The sequence below is a fragment of the Tupaia chinensis genome, unplaced genomic scaffold (genome assembly GCF_000334495.1).
Source record: "Tupaia chinensis unplaced genomic scaffold, TupChi_1.0 Scaffold000460_1, whole genome shotgun sequence".
NCBI lineage: Eukaryota > Metazoa > Chordata > Mammalia > Scandentia > Tupaiidae > Tupaia > Tupaia belangeri.
Window position 1 is genome coordinate 1,364,858 of NW_006159969.1, and position 22,451 is coordinate 1,387,308.

Consider the following 22,451-nt stretch of genomic DNA (forward strand, 5'->3'; position numbering starts at 1 on the left):
TGTCAAAGGTTTGCCTTTTTCATCCTGAGTAATTAGTCTGTGTCAATTGAGTGAAAATAATTCTAAGTATGTGTTGTTTATGGTGGTTTTGTATTGTTTACTCTGCCTGAGTATATAACTTACACAGATGGCCCCCAAGTTACAGATGGTATGGGCTATCATTGGTTTGTTTGTTTAAAAAAAGAAAAAACAGTTATTGGTACCAGCAGATGGCATAATGGTTACTTTGCTGGACTCCCACATAGTTGACCACCTGGACCCGGTAACTTAAAACTTACTCCAGGTTTTTGTGTGTGCATGCCCAAGATCCCTAGAGGAGATGGAGGAGAAGGGATTGCAATGTTGTCATCTCCACTGGAGGCGATTTTTCGCTTTTTGTTTCTTTCTGTCTCTCCTGTGAGCGCACACACCCTATAGCAAAAATCTCTTTTAAAAAATTATTTTTTTCTTAAAATAATTAGGATTGCATTCTGTTTTTCACTTTTACTAGTGAGATAGTCAATACTTTATTATAAAATACATTTACTTTTAGTGAAACTTGCTTTGTATTACATAATTTTCTCTAACTGTAGGTAAATGTAAGTCTTCTGGGTGCTTTTAAGGTAGGTCAGACTAAGTAAGCTATGACATTCAGTAGGTAAGATGTGTAAACGTGTTTTGGGTTTTTTGTTTGTTTTTCTTTTTAGTTTACTGTAGGGTACATGTGTTCACTGAAGAAAGAAAGGGAAAGTGAAAAATTACTCTCCCCCCAGGGAGAATGGCCACACTGCACTCCCTTCTTTTCCATTCTCCTCTTGAGATTTTGGGCACAAAAACACACTTGCCCAGTATAGTTTTTTTTTGGAGAGGTTTTCGGTATAGGGCCCGTGCGCTCGCCAGACCGACAGAGAAAGACATAGAGACAGAAAGCGAGAAATCACCCCCCAGGGGGGAAGGTCACGCAGCAGTCCCTTCTCCACCATTCTCCTCTCGGGATCTTGGGCATGCACGCACACGCGCCCGGCGTGAGTTTTAAGCCACCGGGTCCAGACACGAACCGCAGTCGACTACGTGGGAATCCAGCGACATAGTCATTACGCTAATTGCTGGTTCCCTTGCCCAGTATGATTTTTCTTTTTTTTAAAGAATTATTTTATTGGGGCTGGCAGGTGGCATGGTGGTTAAGGACGCTGGACTCCCACATGGCTGACCATGGTTCAAGTCCCAGACCTGGTAGCTTGCCTTCTCACTTTCCCTATCCCTCTCTCTCTCTCACTCTGTCCTTCTCTGGTCAAATTTAAATAAATAAATAAAGTTAAATAAAATAATTCTTAAAAAAAAAGAATTATTTAACTCCATGTAGTAATATCTTTTTTTTTTATTTTTTATTTTTTTTTTATTTGACTAGCGACAGAGAGAGAAAGTAACAAGGCAAGCCACCAGGTCTGGGACTTGAACCACGGTCAGCCATGTGGCAGTCCAACACCTTTAACCACAACACCACCTGCTGGCCTGCCCAGTATGATTTTCAAGCAGCTAAGTCTGGGACTCGAACTTGAACCACGGCTGGCCATATGGGAATTCAGCATTTTAACCTCCATACCACTTGCTGGATTGCCCAGCATGTTTTTCAAGCTGCTTGGTCTGGGACTTACACCATGCAGTTGGCCATGTGGGATCCAACAACCTTAACATCTATTCTATCTGCTGGCCCTAAATGTATTTTTCATTTAAAATAGTTTGAATTTATAATGGGTTTATTGGGATATAGCTCCACCAGAGGTTGAGGAGCATGTATAATGAAGATGGGAAATCTCGATCACTTTTACAGAGTTTGTTAAATAAAATGTAACAAATACGTTATTTCCTTCTACTTCTTTTATAATGCTAAGTAGTAGGTTTAAGACGTTAAAATCAACTTTCATAGTAGTCATTTTCAACCAATATTCTTGGTATTTAAAAAGTAGAGGAGTTTTATAAATATTTATTGACTTAAATTGAATTTGGGAAAACCAAATATGAAGTTCAAGAATTTGAGAGTGAATTAATAAACTAAACTGTATATCTCTAGCAAAGTCATTTTTTTGGCTTTGTTTGTTATTTTGTTTTGTTTATAATTTTGCCAGAGGGCACATGTGGTCACCAGAGATAAGAGAAATTGAGAAAGCACCCCCTTGGTGATGGACTTTTGTTGTTAAGTTGTTGGAACACTTCATATTTTTTGGATATTAGTCCTTTATCAGATACATGATTTGCTAATATTTCCTCACTTGTCAATTGTCTTTTCACTCTTGATAGTGTTCTTTGATATATGTGTAGTTTTGATGAAGTCTTTATTTGTTGTTGTTGCTTGTACATAGTTAATTTTCAATGTTAACAGTTAGTGGATAAATTTGCCATCAGTATGGCATAACATTTCTGGCTGCAGTTTGAGTCCGGGACCTAGCAGCTTGCTTTTCTCACTTTTTCTCTCTCTGTGTCTCTCTCTCACTCTGTCCCTCTCTGATTAAACTAAAATAAACAAATAAAGTGAAATAAAATAACTCTTTTAAAAAATTATTGTAGAGTAAGCAGTGAATTTACAATTAGATTTTTTTAAAGATTTATTTATTTGGTTTTATTTGTTATTATTTATCTTTTAATTTGATCAGAGGGAGACAGAGAGAAAGAGAAAGTAAGAAAGCAAGCCACCAGGTCCAGGACTTGAATCACAGTCAGCCATGTGGGAGTCCAGCACCTCAACCACCATGCCACATGCTGGCCTCTAGAATTAGATCTTTTTTAACTTCCTTGGAATTGAGTTTCTTAATTTACTAATGAGCTTCATGTTATCATCCTTACAAGGTTATAATTTTAGGAGAAAAGATTATAAAGCCATCAGTAAATAAGAGGTATCATTTTTTTAAAGAATTATTTTATTTAACTTTATTTATTATTATTATCATTATTATTTTCCAGTTTGATCAGAGAGAGACAAGAGAGAGAGAGGAAGTGAGAAAGCAAGCCACCAGATCCGAGACTTTGAACCATGGTCAGCTATGTTGGAGTCCAGCGCCTTTAACCACCATGCCACTTGCCGGCCCCGAGTTTTTTTTTTTGTTTTTTGGTTTTTTTGGAGAGGTTTTTGCTATAGGGCACGTGCATTCTCCAGACAGACAGAGAGGGACAGAAAACGAGAAATCACCCCCCCAGGGGGGATGACCATGCCGCAATCCCTTCTCCTCTGTTCTCTCGGGATCTTGGACGCACACGTGCCCGGCGTGAGTTTAAGCCACCGGGTCCGGGACGCAAACCGTGGTTGACTATGTGGGAGTCCAGTGACACAGCCATTACACCAACTGCTGGTCCCAAGAGGTATCATTATTTCATCAAATCTCCTGATTTCAAAAAGAAAAAAGACACATTTTCTGTGAAATAGTGACATTACTTATTTTACAAACTTTCAAGCTTAGTAGTGGGTTAAATTTATTTTTGAAATAAAAAGTTGGTTGGTCAGATTATTGTGCTTAGTTGGACATAGTGTGCAGGCGTAGTAAAGATTACTTGACAGTTGTGATTTTTGCATGTTTAGTGGTTACTTCTGTAGAATTAATTTTGTTTTTTCCTGCAGGCATATATGAACCCAATAGCAATGGCCAGATCAAGGGGTCCAATCCAGTCTTCAGGACCAACGATCCAGGATTATCTGAATCGACCAAGGCCTACCTGGTATTTGTGAAATAATTTTATAAACTTTAAAGTTTGTCCTTACTTGTATTGATTGCCAAGCAACTGACAGAGATAGATGAATTTTTTCAAAGTAGTATTTGATTTGTGTTTTCTTTTGAAATATGCATAAGTATAAAATGGGGTCAGCAGGTATTGTGGTAGTTAAGGCTTTAATACTCTTGTCCTTTATTCAGAACTAACTATATTAGGAATGATCATTTTCAGCCTTATTTCTAGATTTATCTGCTATTTTTATCAGTGAATTATAAAAACTCACTGAGTGGCTTCAACCATTTATAAATAAAGCATCATTATGCAGGTCTTATTATTTTTTAATATATGCTCTTTATCGTTACCATACTCCTGAGGTTAAGTACAACAAACTTCAGAATACTTTCTAGTGCCCCTGAAAACATGGTACCCATGGTAGAAAGACTTGCTTATATATAATATGCATTTCTTCTTTTGAGCTAAATAGAAAGTAAGCACTATCCACTTCTTCAGTGTACATGAGTGCTGTGGTTAACCACTATAGCATACCAGAAAATAAATAAATTTATTCCTTTCTTTCTTTCTTTCTTTTTATAAACTTTAAAGTTTGTCCTTACTTGTATTGATTGCCAAGCAACTGACAGAGATAGATGAATTTTTTCAAAGTAGTATTTGATTTGTGTTTTCTTTTGAAATATGCATAAGTATAAAATGGGGTCAGCAGGTATTGTGGTAGTTAAGGCTTTAATACTCTTGTCCTTTATTCAGAACTAACTATATTAGGAATGATCATTTTCAGCCTTATTTCTAGATTTATCTGCTATTTTTATCAGTGAATTATAAAAACTCACTGAGTGGCTTCAACCATTTATAAATAAAGCATCATTATGCAGGTCTTATTATTTTTTAATATATGCTCTTTATCGTTACCATACTCCTGAGGTTAAGTACAACAAACTTCAGAATACTTTCTAGTGCCCCTGAAAACATGGTACCCATGGTAGAAAGACTTGCTTATATATAATATGCATTTCTTCTTTTGAGCTAAATAGAAAGTAAGCACTATCCACTTCTTCAGTGTACATGAGTGCTGTGGTTAACCACTATAGCATACCAGAAAATAAATAAATTTATTCCTTTCTTTCTTTCTTTCTTTCTTTCTTCTTTTTTTTTTTTTTGGAGAGGTTTTTGCTACAGAGCATGTGTACTCGCCAGAAAGACAGAGACAGAAAGTGAGAAATCATCCCCCAGTGGGGATGGCCACGCTGCAATCTCTTCTCTTCCCAGGATCTTGGGCACACATGCACACGCACCTGGCATGAGTTTAAGCCACCGGGTCTGAGACTTGAACCGCAGTCAGCCACATGGGACTCCAGCGACATAGCCATTACGCTAACTAACTGCTGGTCTCAAGAAAATAAATTATTTTAAAACAAAGTATATTTTATCTTTAAAATAGGAACAGAGAATGAACTTCAAGGGGGAAATACTCAAGCATTTTACTGTGTATCAGAGGTGTTTGAAACAGCCTTCAGGTTGGATAACTCATAGGAAGACTCAGCAGATAGTTGTATTTGTGGTCATCTTTATTTCAGTGGAAAGATACCGAGCACAGTAAGCAAAGGGAAAAGGCAAAGTCTGGGGGAGACCAGGTACAGGCTTCAAGGGCCCTCTCCTAGTGGAATCATATCAGATACACCTAATTCTCCTAGCAGGAAGTTGTGACAGCGCATATAAGATTATTTCCAACCAGGGAATTTCATTAGATACTCCGTGCCCAAGGTTTTCATTGTAGGCTGTGACAGCCTCCACCTGTCACATGCCAGAACTGCAGATTTCCCGAAGGAAGCAGGTATTCAGCCTAATCCACATTGTTTGCACAAACCATTTAGGCACAGTGAGCTATTCTTATTGTACCCTTAGGGTAAGAATCCTCCAAAATCCAAGCTCTCAGTTACCCACCTAGAACCTACTTTAGGACCAATTTTGTAACCAAACCTTTCTAAGAATTAGCAGTCAGGAATGCTATATTAATTCTTGTCCTTACAGCATGTCAAATACATTACAAAATGGGTAATAGAATATAATAATTTAATCAAACAGACCTTTAGCTCACCCTAACACTGAAGCTACCAGCCGTAGGCAGATTTCTAACCTTCTCCAAGCCTCAGTTTATGTGTAAAATGGGCTGCCTACCTCCTTTTCTCACTGGGTCATTGTAAAGATTAAATGAAAATGTATTTAAAACAATACCTTTTATATGTAAGTGCCCAGATGTTTGGTGTATTGGCTTTTATAAGTCATGTGTAAAAGAGGGGTGATTGGTGTTATCTGATGGACTTTGTTATAATTTATTTAAATGCATATGAACAAAGTAATGTGAATGTAGACATCTTAGAATATTAAGAAAAGTTTATTCATGAAATTTGTTTTGTCTTGTTCGTAAACGTCTAATTTGAAATGCTTGAAAATTTATTTGTACATTCTATTATCTTTAAGGGAAGAAGTGAAAGAACAACTAGAAAAGAAAAAGAAAGGCTCCAAGGCTTTGGCTGAATTTGAAGAAAAAATGAATGAGGTTTGTAAATAGCTCTTTTGAAAAAAAAAAATAATAATACTTTTTCCTTGTAATTCTCAAACCACATTTGCCAGCCCATGCATTACAAACCAGACTGTAGACAGGGGGTTTGGTAATGGAGAATACAGCTCTATTGCCATGTGCAGAGCAATAAAAGTAAAACCTAATGCCAAAAAGGCCTGGTCTCCCTGTGGAATTCCAGGCATGCATTTTTAAAGGCAGAATTAAGTGTAGGGGTCTTAGGAGCACAATCCACTTGATGATTTGTTTAGGAGGGCATGATCTTCTCAGGGGCTTTCTCAATTGATGGGGTCTTCAGCAGTTGCTTTGTATCCTGGGATGGGCAATAATCAGGTTACTGGTGCCATTCAGTCTGGAGTCTGTGCTCACAGCCAGCAGTTTACATCCTGTAAAACATCTTTTTTCTTTTTAATTGCCGAAGAAAGCATGCACTTGCCCATAGGGGGCAGGCAGAAAGCACTGCACAATGAGGCATAGTCCCGCAGCAATCATTTTCCTGCATTTTCCAATCTGTCAGGATTTTGGTTATGCGCAGACACATACTCAGCATGTTTTTCAAGCCACTGGGCCCAAGACTTGAACCACAGTCAGCTGTGTTTGATTTGACTATGGAGTCAGCTTCATCTTAAAAATTTAAGTTAAAACCTTATCTTTTCTTTCAAGGGGCAGTTTTGTTTTTAATCTTGTGACCCTGACTCTTGGCCAGTATTACTTCCCCTGCCTCCCCACCCACAGGGTGCATGTGCTCGCTGAACAGAGACAAAAACAGAGATAGAAATTGAGAAAGCATCCCCTGGGGGAATGGCCATGCCTCAATGCCTACTCCATTCTCTTCTCGGGATTTTGGGCACACACACACACACGTGCCCTCCCTGTTTGTTTTTATAGCCGCCAGGTTCAGGACTTAACCATGAAGTCAGCCGTATGGGATCCAGTGCCTTAATCACCACGCTACCTTCTGGCCCCAATATTGCTTATTTTACCAATTATCTCAACCATTCCCTAATGCCCACAGCTGAGAAACTAATTTTATTTATGTATTATTTAGGTTTGTTGTAGGGTGCACGTGCCTTTGGGGGAGAGAGAGGGAAAGTAAGAAATTATCTCCGGGGAGATAGTCACACCACAATCTCTTCTCCTCCATTCTCCTCTCAGGATTTTTGGGTGTGCACATACATGCTCGACATTTTCTCAAGCTTTAGGGTCAAGGACTTCAACCATGTCTATGATCTGAACTCCGTAAGCCATGTGAGATCCTGCACCTTAACCTCCATACCACCTGCTAGCCCAAATAAACTAATTTTTATGACACAAAGGCAGAGAAGAGGGCAGGTTAGAAGTTCTTCGGAAAGAATACACAGGTTCCTTAAAAGGACACAGCTCTATATCAGAAGTTTTGGGAGCATTGCAGGAAAAAGGGAACCATTGGCCACATTGTAAATTTTGGAGCATTTGAATTTTCTTTGTGTACTGTGGATTAGAGTATACCTTCAAACAGTTATTTCCAAACACATGGGCTAGCATAACCAAAGTTTGGAGTCTCAAACCTTGGGCCATTAAAATTCAAATGGGCCTCATATTTCATGCAGCTTAGAAAAATACTTTACTTTAAGTTTAGCTCTAATTAATTTTCAGTTTGGATAATATCCACTTCTTTCCTCAACGGAAGGGGTACTGTGGATGGCCATTCCTTTTGGGGGTGGGGTGGGAGGTTGCTGCTCAGTTTCATAATAAAAATGCAATTGTTTTTATGTTTTGTTTTTCAATAAACTAAGGATTTGGGCATAGCTCTTTGTAAGGGGGCTCTGTATTTTAGAAGTGTTATTGTTATATTGAATATAGTTTTATATGTAAATGTGTGCTTTCTATAAAAAAAAAAGAGAATAGCCATCATATAGTAATTTAAATCATTTCAGTTACCTACACATTAAGTTCTTCCCCTTGGAACTTCCAAAATAATGTTTACCTGTTTTGGGGGGAATTATTTTGAGAAGAAGAAAATGACTTCCCTCTACCCTTCTAGGTTCTCCGGCTGGGCTACAAATTAAACTGACATCAGGGCCCAGCCTAGTTGACAGCGTACTGAATTACATTGGTAGAAGACACATGTGCCAGCAGGTTGTAGTCCCTAGCCTAGTCAATCTGGACACCTTGGGTGTACTGTGAGTTCCCAAGATACTGATAGGCCAGAGAGTTGATGGAAGGGGATTGTGGCTGGACAAGACCCTGGCAAGGCTCCTTGCCCCTCTCCTTCCCCACCCCATCTCTCACTTCTATAGTCTGCAGTCAGGAAAGAGAATCTAGCCATTTTTATTGAAAAGGAAAAAAGACTTCAGTAATAACACCAATTCCCTTCAATGTACAGAGAAGAACTCCCACCCTTTAGTAATGTGGTTCATTAGTATAGGGTCGAAGATTCATACCTGGAGTACCTTTTGATTTTAATTAGAAGCCGAGGTGAGTGAGTGTTCTTAGAAGATGGAAGTAAGAAAGTAGTGGTTATCCATCCATCTGTCGGAAGAAGATAGATACCCTCTGATGGTGTTTATAACCTTTTTGCAGAATTGGAAGAAAGAACTAGAAAAACACAGAGAGAAATTGTTAAGTGGATGTGAGAGCTCATCCAAAAAAAGACAGGTAATAACCAATTTTTAGTTAATGGCTATTCTTAATCTCATAGGTGGAATTTCATAATAATGTTGTATGCTACTTTCAATAGATGCGTTTCAAAGCTCATATCAACTTAGACTTGTGCTTTATTTCTTTCCATTTAGAAAAAGAAAAAAGAAAAGAAGAAATCTGGTAGGGTGAGCAAAAGTTTTCCATTTTTCTAAGTGTTACAATTAAAGCCTGCAAAAAAAGTAAGAATAATTTCTTTAACCTGTATGCTAAAGATAACTTAAACACTAGATGAGTCGGGAATTCTGGAGGTTGTGATGGCTGATTTTGTTTCATTATTAATAAGAAAGAAAGGTGATGACCTCCTTATAACCTAGTCACTCCTTTGTTGTTTTTTAAAGAAAATCGATGACCATAGTTTCACTTTGTTGAGTTTTGGGGGTGGGGGTTACAGGTGTCACATTTTACATCTTCATATTTGTCTTATGAATATGGCATCTGTTTCTTAGACACTAGACTGATTTCACTAAGTATTTGAGAGACCTATTAAAACAAAGAAATTCCTGCATCTCACAAGCTTTAATTGTTTTGTGCTTGGTCAAGTATTCATCCTCTTCTTCATCGAGCTCTGATTCTTCCAGCAGTTCTTCAGATTCTGAAGATGAGGTAAGGTTTGCTTATAAAAACTAACGAAGTAACATCTCTAATTTCTTTAAGGCCAAGAAACCCATTGTGAAATATGTTAGAAACAGTTACTTCTAGGTTTTAATTAATCATTAATAACTTAGAGCACTGACATTAGCAAGTGATACCTAGGTATTTGCATGTTGATATATGTATATTTTAGATTTCTCAATTTATTTTGTTCATTTAAAGATATCAGAAGAGACAGACTTAAAAAATCTGAAATGCTGTTTGACTACATGCTAAGGATTACATGCGATTGAGTCAGTTGACTTTTATTTTGAACAAAACAGGAAAGGTAATAGGGTCGTCTTATAGCCTTTTGGTAAGAGAGCCAGATCCTACATGGCTGACTGACCACTGTTCAAATCCCAGCCCTGGCAGCTTGAAAAACATGCTGGGCGCATGTGTGCGCATGCCCAGAATCCCAGCAGGATAGAGAAATGGAGAAAGGACTACAGCGTGACCACACTGTATTGGGGTTTGTGCACATGCTCTCTCTCTCTCTCCTTCTCTCTTTCTCCCTTTTGCACACATGCCTTCTGGCAATTAAAAGTGTTTAAAAACATAAACAGGGAAGTGATATTAGTTATTAAGAAAAACATTTATAAGCTGATTCTTTAAGTTGTGCTAATTGATAATGGTTTGATAATAGTAATGGTGCAAAAATTATATTTTTGAAACAAAACAAATGTTTCTAAATATGTTTTAAATAGGACAAGAAACAAGGAAAAAGGAGAAAGAAAAAGAAGAACCGTTCACATAAATCTTCTGAAAGCTCCATATCAGAAACTGAATCAGACAGTAAGGTAAAATTATTTAAATCAATAACATTTTGGATAGCAAAGACATTTAGTGAAGTTTTTCTTTTAGTTCCACCTATCTTAAATTGCTTTCACTTCACAAATGAGTTACTGTCTGTTTATTTGTACTTTGATGTCCTATGTCATTTAATTGATGTACTTAATATCTTACATGTAACATTTAATAATTCTTGTAGTATTTTCATACATATGTCTCTGTATCTCCATATTTCCCTAACAGCTTATTTTCCCCATTTTCATAAGTAGTTGTAGTTCAAGGGGGAAAAAGAAGTGTTTAAAAGGCCTAAGATTCTTGACAAAAATATTGATTCTGATGCCCCATCTCCAGAGTCTGATTTGGTAAGTTCTATCAGACTTGAAAGTACATTTTTAATGAATCCCCTTCAATACCCTGTAGGGATATCGAAGGACCATAATTTCATAAACGCTTTACTAGAATCTGAGGAAACCAAAGCATTGTCTGGATTTTATAGCAGGTATCTTGGTCTGGTGAGATTTTTTTTTCCTGACAAAATGGCTGGCATTTAGGAAATATTCAAATATTCAGTAAATGTTGGTTTTCTCTCTGTTGAAGCAGAAGAGCCAACCTTACATTAGCTTACATTTTTTTGAGTGCCTACTATGTGTTGGCCGTTTTAAACAATTGATACATTTACCACATTTAATTCTCTCAATGATCCATGAAATATTATAGTTATTTATTAATCCACTGTACAGATAAGGAAATGGGAGGCCCAGGGAAGTTCATAGCTACAGCTAACAGATTGACAAGCAGAAATTCTTGCTTCCTTTCCTGAAGAGGAGAGTAGGGATCAGATTGGTGGGTGTCTTAGCATAGTGTGAATCCAAATTCCTGTGCATATGACCACTGTAGGCAAAGTTAGTGGCATAAAGTCCTGTTTTCAAATAAACCATATGGGCATCACAGGCATTATTTGGCAGTTTTCATAGTACACAGATTTGATATATAGCCAGATAGGTGAAGAAGTCTCTTTGCTTATAAGCAAATGTATACATATATATCTAAAATGTATATTCACTTAACATTTTCAGAATAATATGCTAGCTTTAAAGTAAACATTTTTCAGTCAGAGAACAAATCTTTTTTTTTTCCTTAGTATATTGGTCCTTGTTGCTGTATCCTTTATATTTAAAACTTATATGTTTATATTTGTTTGTTTAGGATAGTTTAAAAAAGAGAAAGTTGTGCTAATTGATAATGGTTTGATAATAGTAATGGTGCAAAAATTATATTTTTGAAACAAAACAAATGTTTCTAAATATGTTTTAAATAGGACAAGAAACAAGGAAAAAGGAGAAAGAAAAAGAAGAACCGTTCACATAAATCTTCTGAAAGCTCCATATCAGAAACTGAATCAGACAGTAAGGTAAAATTATTTAAATCAATAACATTTTGGATAGCAAAGACATTTAGTGAAGTTTTTCTTTTAGTTCCACCTATCTTAAATTGCTTTCACTTCACAAATGAGTTACTGTCTGTTTATTTGTACTTTGATGTCCTATGTCATTTAATTGATGTACTTAATATCTTACATGTAACATTTAATAATTCTTGTAGTATTTTCATACATATGTCTCTGTATCTCCATATTTCCCTAACAGCTTATTTTCCCCATTTTCATAAGTAGTTGTAGTTCAAGGGGGAAAAAGAAGTGTTTAAAAGGCCTAAGATTCTTGACAAAAATATTGATTCTGATGCCCCATCTCCAGAGTCTGATTTGGTAAGTTCTATCAGACTTGAAAGTACATTTTTAATGAATCCCCTTCAATACCCTGTAGGGATATCGAAGGACCATAATTTCATAAACGCTTTACTAGAATCTGAGGAAACCAAAGCATTGTCTGGATTTTATAGCAGGTATCTTGGTCTGGTGAGATTTTTTTTTCCTGACAAAATGGCTGGCATTTAGGAAATATTCAAATATTCAGTAAATGTTGGTTTTCTCTCTGTTGAAGCAGAAGAGCCAACCTTACATTAGCTTACATTTTTTTGAGTGCCTACTATGTGTTGGCCGTTTTAAACAATTGATACATTTACCACATTTAATTCTCTCAATGATCCATGAAATATTATAGTTATTTATTAATCCACTGTACAGATAAGGAAATGGGAGGCCCAGGGAAGTTCATAGCTACAGCTAACAGATTGACAAGCAGAAATTCTTGCTTCCTTTCCTGAAGAGGAGAGTAGGGATCAGATTGGTGGGTGTCTTAGCATAGTGTGAATCCAAATTCCTGTGCATATGACCACTGTAGGCAAAGTTAGTGGCATAAAGTCCTGTTTTCAAATAAACCATATGGGCATCACAGGCATTATTTGGCAGTTTTCATAGTACACAGATTTGATATATAGCCAGATAGGTGAAGAAGTCTCTTTGCTTATAAGCAAATGTATACATATATATCTAAAATGTATATTCACTTAACATTTTCAGAATAATATGCTAGCTTTAAAGTAAACATTTTTCAGTCAGAGAACAAATCTTTTTTTTTTCCTTAGTATATTGGTCCTTGTTGCTGTATCCTTTATATTTAAAACTTATATGTTTATATTTGTTTGTTTAGGATAGTTTAAAAAAGAGAAAGAAATCAAAGGATGCAACTGAGAAAGATAAGGTAATTGTACTTTTACATTGCCTTAAGGTAGTCTGTCATATAGTACTTAATTGAACCAGGGAATTAACAATAATGAGTATTTCTTTCTAAGAGATTTATTTCCTGTTTTTATGGCAGTCCATGCTCATTTAAGGAAATTTTTTATTGAGAGATTTATTATCAAAGGTAAAAGATCAGAAGAGTATTCCTGCAGAGTTTGAATTTGTATAAATTAATGAATTATCTCAGATTTAAAAGACAGAATAATGGAGACTGAACGTTTCCTTTGTTTTCTTTAGTAATTTTAAAGAAGGTCCTTTTAATTAGAACATGAATTTGTTTCAAATTGAGTGTACCATAAATAAATTTTGAAAATAAAAAAAAAAATTGGGGTGGGGGGGAGAGGTTTTTGCTATAAGGCGCATGTATTCACCAGAGAGACAGAGACAAAGAGACAGGAAGCGAGAAATAACCCCCATAGGGGATGGCCATGCCATAATCCCTTCTCCATTCTCCTCTTAGGCTCCTGGGTACCCATGCACGCATGCCCAGCATGGGTTTAAGCCACCAGGTCCAGGACTGAAACCGCTCAGTCAACTACATGAGAGTCCAGTGACATAGCTGCTGGTCCCTGAAAAATCTTTTTACTGTTGTATGTGGGTGTTTTATTTTCATCTATTACTTTTCTGTAATTAATGCTATATTTATCCTTACCTAAGTTTCTGGTTTATATTTAAAATTCTAGATTATTAAAAAATAAAGAAGAGTCTATAAAGAAAGCAATTACTAATGAAGGAAAACTACAGATCATTGTCACTGTATTTTACACATTCTTTGTCTTTATCTTTTTTAAAAATTGAAGTCATGAGGCCAGCAAGTGGCATAGCGGTTAAGGCTCCTAGGTGGCCAACCACACAGTTTGAGTCCTGGACCTAGTGGCTTGAAACTCACTCCAGCACATTTGTGTGCATACCCAAAATTCCAAGAGGAGACTAGAGAAGAATTGTGGCATGGCTATCCCTCCTGGGGGTGATTTCTCACATTCTCTCTTTCTGTTTCTGTCTATGTCTCCAAGTGAGTGAATGAGCCCTACAGCAAAAATATCTCTCAAAAAAAAAAAAATTGAAGTGAAATTTTACATATTATACTATTCACCTTTAGGGTTTTTAGAGGTTTTTGCCTTAGGGCACATTCACTCACAGAGAGAAAGAAAGAGACAGAGACAGTAAGAAGGCAAGTGAGAAATCACTCCTCCCCTCCAGGAGGTGGCTGGCCATTCTTCAATCCTTTCTCCATCCTCTTCCCAGGATCTTGGGCATGCATGCACAGGTGCCCAGTGTGATTTTTAAAGCCACTGGGTCTGGAGCTTGAACCATGGTCAGCCATGTGGAAGTCCAGCGATGTAACCACTATACCATCTGTAGGACACTATTCACCATTTTGAAATTACAATTCAGTATTACTTAGTGCATATGCTGTGTTGTATAGCCACCACATCTCTCAGTTTCAAAACTTTTAATCATCCTTGGATCCCACATGGCTAACTGGACAATTACAAGTCCTGGACCTGGGCCAGCAGGTGGCATGGTGATTAAGATGCTGGACTCTCACATGACTGACTACTGTTCAAGTCCCAGACTCAGCAACTTGAAAACCACACTGAGCGTGTGTATGTACATGCCCAAATTCCAGGAGGAGAATGAAGGAGAAGGAATTGCAACATGGCCATCCCCCTGGTGAGGGTGATATCTCACTTTCTCTCTCACTGTCTCTGTGTCTCACCATCAAATACATGCATCCTATGGCAAAAAACTTAAAAAAATAAAGTCCTGCACCCAGCAGCTTAAAAAAACATGCTAGGTGGCTGTGAGTGTATGCCCAAAATCCCAAAAAGAGTGAGACATGGAGGAAGAAGGGATTGCAACATGACCCTCCCCTATGGGCACTGCTTTCTCACTCCCTGGCCCCACTCCAGGTCAAGTGCATGCACCCTTTGGCAAAATTTAAAAATAAAAATAAAGGGGCCAGCAGATGGCATAGTGGTTAAAGCACTAGACTCCCATGTGGTCAACCTTGGTTCGAGTCTTGGACTGGGTAGCTTGAAACTCAAGCTGGTTATGTATACATGTGTGCCCAAAATCCCCAAAGGAGAATGGAGGAGAAGGGATTTTGGTATGGCCGTCCCCTCGAGGGTGATTTCTCATACTCTGTGTCTTTCTGTCTCTTCAGTGAGTACATGTGCCCTGAAGCAAAAGTCTCTCAAAATATATTAATTCAAAAATATATTAACTCATTAAATAAAAATAAGTAAATAAAAGCAGTCACACAGTATGTGACCTTTTTGCTCCTGACTTTTTTTTAGCTAATATGATGGTTTCACAGTTCATTCAAGTTGTAGCATATATCAGTACTTTTTATTATGGCTCAATAATAGCCCATTGTATGCATATACCGTAAATTATCTATTCATTCATTCATTGAAGAACATTTGGGTTGTTTCTACTTTTTGGCTGTTATAAATAGTGCTGTTATCCACATGTTTAAGAACACGTTCAAGTTTCTGTGTAGACGTAAGTTTTCATCTCTCTTGGGTATATACCTAGAAGTGATATAAAATAATACCTGAAGCAAATATAAGCCATTTATTAACTCCAGATGGTATGTACATGAGTATTTGTTTATTTTATCATATATGTATATTACTCTTTACCTAATATTTTTGAGTTCTTTAAAATCACAATGCATTTGTTTTAGGTTCACACATAGCATTATTTTTTTCTTCTTAGGGATTTTTGCTATAGGGTGCGTGTCCCACCCAGAGACAGAAAGTAGGAAATCACCCCCAGGGGGGATGGCCATGCTTCAATCCCTTTTCCTCCATTCTCATCTCGGGATCTTGAGCACACACACACCCATGCCCGGTGTGAGATTTAAGCAGCCAAGTCCGGGACTCAAACCATGGTCGAATACATGGGAGTCCAGTGACGTAACCATTATACCATCTGTTGGGCCCCTCACATAGAATTTTTCTTTTTAGGTTTTTGTCCTAGGTCACATGCACTCACCAGAGAGAGACACAGAGGAAAAGTGAGTAAACCTCCCCCCCCATGGGGGATGGCCATACCATAGTCCCTTCTCCGTTATCCTCTTGGAATCTTGGGCCCACTCACACACGTGCCTGACATTATTTTCAAGCTACAGGATCCAGAACTCGAACCTTTGTGGATGGTTCAAGTAGAAATTCACTGCCTTAATCACACTACCTGCTGGCCCCACACATACTTTATTCTAATACATAAGTAGCCACTTTCTTATTATTATTATTGCCAGAGAGTGTGTGGTTACCAGAGAGACACAGGGAAACAGAGTGATTGGGAGAAAGCACCCCTTCAATGGTGCATGGTCATGGTCATGCCACAATCTCTTCTCCTTTTCTCCTTCCTATCAAGGTTTTGGGCATGCAGGCACATGTGGCCAACATGTTTTTCAGGTCACCAGGTCTGGAACTTGGATCATGCAATCAGCTGTATGCAATCCGGCCACCCTAACCACTATACACAGTTTGTCCTGGGCATGTTTTCTTAAAATGAACATTTCTCATTTCAACCAAACTAATGAAGCTGTTTGCAAAACCAAAAAATCACCTGTAATCTAACCCATTGAGAGCATCACTGTTAGTTTATTGTCTTTGTAATTGTTTTGTTTATGTCGTTAAAATTGGATTAGTGCTGTATACAGAGTTTTATATCTTGCTTTTTCTGTATAAGATTGGGCCATGAGCAGTTTTTCCAGTGTATAGTATTTTGTTTTTAATTTATTTAATTTTTTAAAATTCATTCATTTAGTTTAATTTGACCAGAGAGAGAGAGATAGAGGGAAAGTGAGAAAGCAAGCCACCAGGTCCAGGACTCAAACCATGGTGAGCCATGTGGGAGTGTCCAGCACCTTAACCACCACTCCACTTGCTGGTCCCTCCAGTGTATAGTTTTGCCTTTATTGCTATTGACTGTTTTAGATATATGAAACAAAATATATAGAAAATAACATAATAACCAGAATGTCCATAGTGCAGATCTAATAAACTTTAACATTTTGGCATACTTAATTTGGTGTTTTCTTTCTTTCTTTCTTTCTTTCTTACTTTCTTTCTTTTTTTTTTTTTTAAAGAAGTACTTATCTTTACTTATTTGTTTGCTTATTTTAATTTGACCGGAGAAGGACAGAACGAGGGGGGGTAGAGTCCCACCAGGTCCGGGATTCTTAACCGTGATCGGCCATGTAGGAGTCCAGCACTCTTAACCACCATGCCACCTGCTGGCCCCATCTTTAGGTATTTTCATATTTTGTTTTGTTTGTTTGTTTTGTTTTTAATTTTTTAAAATATATATTTAACCCGCTAAGAATTTCTTTCAATCAGGGCTGGTAGGTGGCATGGCGGCTAAGACACTAGACTCCCATCTGGCCAATTGTGGTTTAAGGGTACCTATCCCGGGGGCTTCTTTTCGTACTTTCTCTGACTCTCTAATCAAATTGAAAAATGAGGGGCCTGCAGGTAATGTGGTGGTTAAGGGCACTGGACTCCCACATGGCTGACCACAGTTCAAGTCCCAGACCTGGCAGCTTGCTTGCTCACTTTCTCTCTCTCTCTCCCTCTGTCCCTCTCTGGTCAAATTAAAATTAATTAATTAATTAATTAAATAAACTTAAATAAAATAATTATTTTAAAAAATTGAAAAATGATAAAAGTTAATAATTATTTTTAAAAAATAATTTCTCTCAATCTCAGTTCCCTCTCCTTCCTCAGTTATTCAGTTTTTTAGTATTAAAAATATTTAGAGATTAAGATGTTTTTAAATATGAATTTAATATTTCAAGTGAACCAAAGGAGAAACTATGTAAAGATCCTTTTAGATCATTGTGAATAATTACCCATTGATTCCTTTTCTTCACCACTAGGCATGTCTGATCTAACCCATGATAGGGAGAAAAAAATTGAATACAGAGGACCAAAATATTTCACCATCTACTTGGTTTATGACTCTATAATTCTGTCATCTGAATTTATTTTTTTTAAATAAAATCTTGTATCATGTTTAAAAGAAAGAGGATATTACATCTAAAAGGGTGTGTGGTTATTTCAAGTTATTTAATAAAAGCATTGCTTTCTTGGAATTAAAGACTTAAATTCTAGAAAATATCACATAGCAATAGTAGCATGAACTGTTAAATTCTGGTAAATTACATCACTTTTAGACATTTCTAAAATGAAAAAGGATAATTTTTGTGATAAGTAGAGGATTAGTAAATAGAACTTAGTAACATGAAATTTGTGTGGGATAATATCATACCTTTTTAAGTGAAGTTAAATTATTTCTCACAGGACGTTAAAGGACTGAGCAAAAAAAGAAAGATGTATCCTGAAGATAAACCTTTGTCCTCTGAGTCCATGTCAGAATCAGATTATATTGAGGAGGTAAGTACATGATCAGTTCTATTTTCTCTACTTCATAGTGTTCATTGTTAATTTAGTAAACATGAATTAGTTAAAAGAATATTCAGAGCCAGGTGGCATGGTGGTTTAGATGCTGGACTCCCACACAGCCTACTGCCGTTCAAGTCCCAGACCTGAAGGCTTGTTTTTTTGCTCTGTCTTGCTCTCTCTCTCTTTTTCTCTCAGGTGCGCACCCATGCCTTGTAGCAAGTTAAATAATAATAATAATTAATTAAACAATTTTATATTAAAGGCTTCATAAATATTTGATTTACTTACTTTTCTAGTATGAGATAAAAAATGGAGGTTGTTCTTCAGAATAAGTTCTGCATTTTTCTAGAAGATAACTATATGACAGTTATTTTGATACTTATTCCTATTTCCCACAAACTTTTCTACTCTCCCTTATTTTTATTCATCTAATACTTTCTTTTTATTGTTCTACCATTCTAATTATATAAAAAAGCAGTGTAATGTGCAGCATCTTGAAACCCAGCATTTACTTAATTACGTGGTATTTTTAGAACATTGCATATACTATTTTATTTCTTTTTTTTTTTTTTTTAATTTAACTTTATTTATTTATTTATTTTAATTTGACCAGAGAGGGACAATGAGGGGGGCAGGGGGGAAATGAGAAAGCAAATCCCACCAGGGCCAGGACTTGAACAATGGTCGACCATGTAGGAGTCCAGCGCCCTTAACCACCATGCCACTGGCGGGCTTCTACATATACTATGTCAATCTAACTGACACTATTCTTGTTTGGAGCTATTTGGAGAGTAGACTGCTGATGAGATGGAAGAGAAATATTGATGTTACCTCAATTTTCCTGTCTGAAAATGAGGGAGGAGTTTTAGATCATCTCTATAGTCCTTTCAGCTGAGGCAGTCCCTATCTTAGACGTACTGTATTGGAATTAGAGGGCATTCTTAGTTAATTTCAGGTCTGTAAGTTACAATCTTTAAAGTGTTTGTCTCGGGACGAGCAGTTAGCGTAATAGCTCTGTCGCTGGACTCCCATGTAGTCGACCGCATTTCGAGTCCTGGACCTGGTGGCTTAAACTCAGCGCCAGGCGTGTGTGCGTGCATGCCCAAGATCCCGAGAGGAGAATGGAGGAGAAGGGATTGCAGCATGGCCATCCCCCCTGGGGGGTGATTTCTCGCTTTCTGTCTCTCTGTCTCTGTCTGTCTGGCGAGCACATGCTCCCTATAGCAAAAAACCTCTCCAAAAAAAAAGAAATAAAGAAAGAAAGAAAAATAAAGTGTTTGTCTCTTAGCCTTGGTTTTCTCAGCTATAAAATAGGAACTATTATTTTACTTTATTATAACAACTAAATGACATGTTTAATCATGAAAGGTTTTGCATTAACTTGGGCAGAGTAATTGGTGACTAAAGTTTGCATAATTCTTGGTGTTACACTTGGGTTAGATTTTTATTATAACACCAAAAATCATGTGAGTTTTACCATTAGGTTGCATCTTTCTTAAGAGAACATATTGAGGGGGCCAGCAGTTCGCTTAATGGCTATGTCGCTGGACTCCCATGTAGTCAACTGCGGTTCAAGTCCTGGACCCGGTGGCTTAAACTCATGCCAGGCTCGTGTGCGTGCACGCCCAAGTTCCCAAGAGGAGAATGGAGGAGAAGGGATTGTGGCGTGGCCATCCCCCCTGGGGGATGTTTTCTCGCTTTCTATCTCTATCTGTAGCAAAAACCTCTCCGAAAAGAAAAAAAAAAAAGAGAGAGAACATATTGAACCTCCAACAATATAACCTGAAAGTTGAGATTCTGGTCCTTAGTAACACAAAGTAGTAGCAGATTGCCACAGGAACAGGTATTCCTGATTCCATCTCCTCTCTGTGTTGGCATCCTTTTACATCAGTCCTTCCCGTCTCTGTTCCAGTCTCTGTATTCTTTATCTGCCCATACTGAGTCTTGCCTTTTTGTTGTTTATGCCTGTCTCCCCTTTGATTTCATTGTACTTGGTCTGCATTTGTGACCCTCAGTCCCATCAGACCTGTTGGCCTATTTGATAGCAATATTTTGTGTTAACTCCTGAAATGACATTCAAAGCTATTATAAATGGAACAATCATGTAAATAATTGTTTATTTAATTTTATTTATTTAAGATTATTTTTAATTTGCTATAGAGCACTTGTGCTTATCAGAGACAGAGAGAGAAATTGAGAAAGTAAGCCACCAGGTCCAGGACTTGAACTGAGGTTGGCCATTTGGGGGTCCAGTGCCTTACCCACCATGCTACCTGCTTGCATACTATACAGTATTTTTTTATTACTATCCCATAACATTTGGTTTAATTTCAAATCAATGTACCACATTTTTAAAGGATTGAAATAAAATATAAATGGGGTGATAATGTTACTTAAAAGGATTTTAATCAGTTGGTTTATACTGAGTATACTATGTGTATAGCTGCCATTGTTTGTTACCATAAAATAAGAGAAATATCTACTGTATTCCAGTGTATTTCTCAGGGTGCCAGATCTAGGACTCAAACCGTGTAGTTGGTCACATGAGATCCAGACATTTTAACCACCATGCAACCAGTTGGCCTGCATTTTGTGATTTAATTATACAAAGATGAGTCAGTTGTGCAAGCTAAAAATACTTACTCATTAAAACAATAACCAATACTTTAATCAAGTATACAAAAAAGATAATGAGATAAACATGTGCATTTATAGAATTGCATATCACTCAGGCCAGATCCCTGCAGAGAGGGAATTCCCAGCATGACCTCATTCATCTGTGAGGACACAGAGCAATCCTTGTTCAGATGGGCACATTCAGTAACTTCTCTGGTGTGGTCAGACCTCTCCTTCCTGATGGCTTCCTCCTACTTATGGATGTGCACGTCCAGTTGTCTGCTTCTTAGAGCAGACGTTCACCTTCCTCATCCTCCAGCCATTGGAGGAGGACTGGGGCCATGCAGATGATTGATTTGACCCATTCTTCAGGGAGAGTTTCCTGGTGGCCCTCTTCCGTCATCATATCTGGAATCAGATGAGTTTCCATAGCCTCTTCTCTTTTTCACATCTTGCTGAAGCACAGTTTTGAAAAACAAAACTATAAATTGGCTCTTCCCCAGAAAAAAATCTGTTATCAAAGATAACCTCCATGGGGACTGACTCCGGCTGTCCAGTACTTGTCCATTCGAGATGTAAACCATCACGCCTGCCATTCCCCGCGTCGGAGCTGCTAAGAGCTCCTCTACATTACTTTTTTTAGGTGCTGAAAGATAAGAGAAGCTCTCTAGGGATTTGAAATCTGATTTTTCTTTCCTTGTTTTCCATTGAAACCTCATTGAGATATAAGAAGTTGTTTAAAAGTAATTTTGATTGTCACTGTTTTTTGTACATAAATTTTGAAGATGCACTATATTTTAGGGAATGAAAGAAAAATACCTTTAATACAAATTATGTTTGTCTTCTCTATAAAAACTTGAATTTTTTAGGTACGAGCAAAAAAGAAGAAAAGCAGTGAAGAACGAGAAAAAGCAACAGCAAGTATCTCTTACATTTCTAAATGACAACAGTATAGCTGTTTGGGTTTAATACAAAATAAGTCATGGTAAAGCATGAATGGATTTTACCAGGATCAAATACATGGGTGCAAATTGAGAAAACTGTAATGTTTAGTAGCTTTGCTTATAGGGTAGGAGAAAGTCAGATTGGTTCAGCAAAAAGGAAATATACCCTAATAGCAAATATCTCTTAGTTCTATTTTAGTAGTTTTACTATTAGAAATATAAGTTCAAACATTTCTTTGACTTTGTTAAGCTATAATATGAAATAAGAGATTAAAGTGTGGTGATTTTATTATCTTCCATAGTAGTTACTTCCAGATCAGCTATGTTACCGAGAGTAACATAAAAAAACCTCTGTAAGCACTAGCTGCAATGAAAAAATAAGCAGGAAT

At 37.2% G+C, this 22,451-nt stretch overlaps 1 protein-coding gene and 1 pseudogene across 1 annotated transcript in view; one reads left to right on the top strand and one right to left on the bottom strand.

The window, feature by feature from the left end:
- Positions 1 to 22,445, top strand: part of FAM133B (family with sequence similarity 133 member B) — a 30,296-nt gene extending 7,851 nt beyond the window's left edge. Inside the window, exons 2-10 of the mRNA XM_006155537.3 lie at positions 3,590 to 3,687; positions 6,178 to 6,256; positions 8,840 to 8,914; positions 9,052 to 9,084; positions 9,500 to 9,562; positions 10,297 to 10,389; positions 12,991 to 13,041; positions 18,401 to 18,493; positions 21,988 to 22,445. Of these exons, the coding sequence (XP_006155599.1) occupies positions 3,590 to 3,687; positions 6,178 to 6,256; positions 8,840 to 8,914; positions 9,052 to 9,084; positions 9,500 to 9,562; positions 10,297 to 10,389; positions 12,991 to 13,041; positions 18,401 to 18,493; positions 21,988 to 22,062 (660 nt within the window). The 3' untranslated portion in view covers positions 22,063 to 22,445. The remainder of the gene's footprint in view (positions 1 to 3,589; positions 3,688 to 6,177; positions 6,257 to 8,839; positions 8,915 to 9,051; positions 9,085 to 9,499; positions 9,563 to 10,296; positions 10,390 to 12,990; positions 13,042 to 18,400; positions 18,494 to 21,987) is intronic.
- LOC106735620 (selenoprotein K pseudogene) lies at positions 21,046 to 21,944 on the bottom strand (annotated as a pseudogene).
- Positions 22,446 to 22,451: the final 6 nt, after the last annotated feature.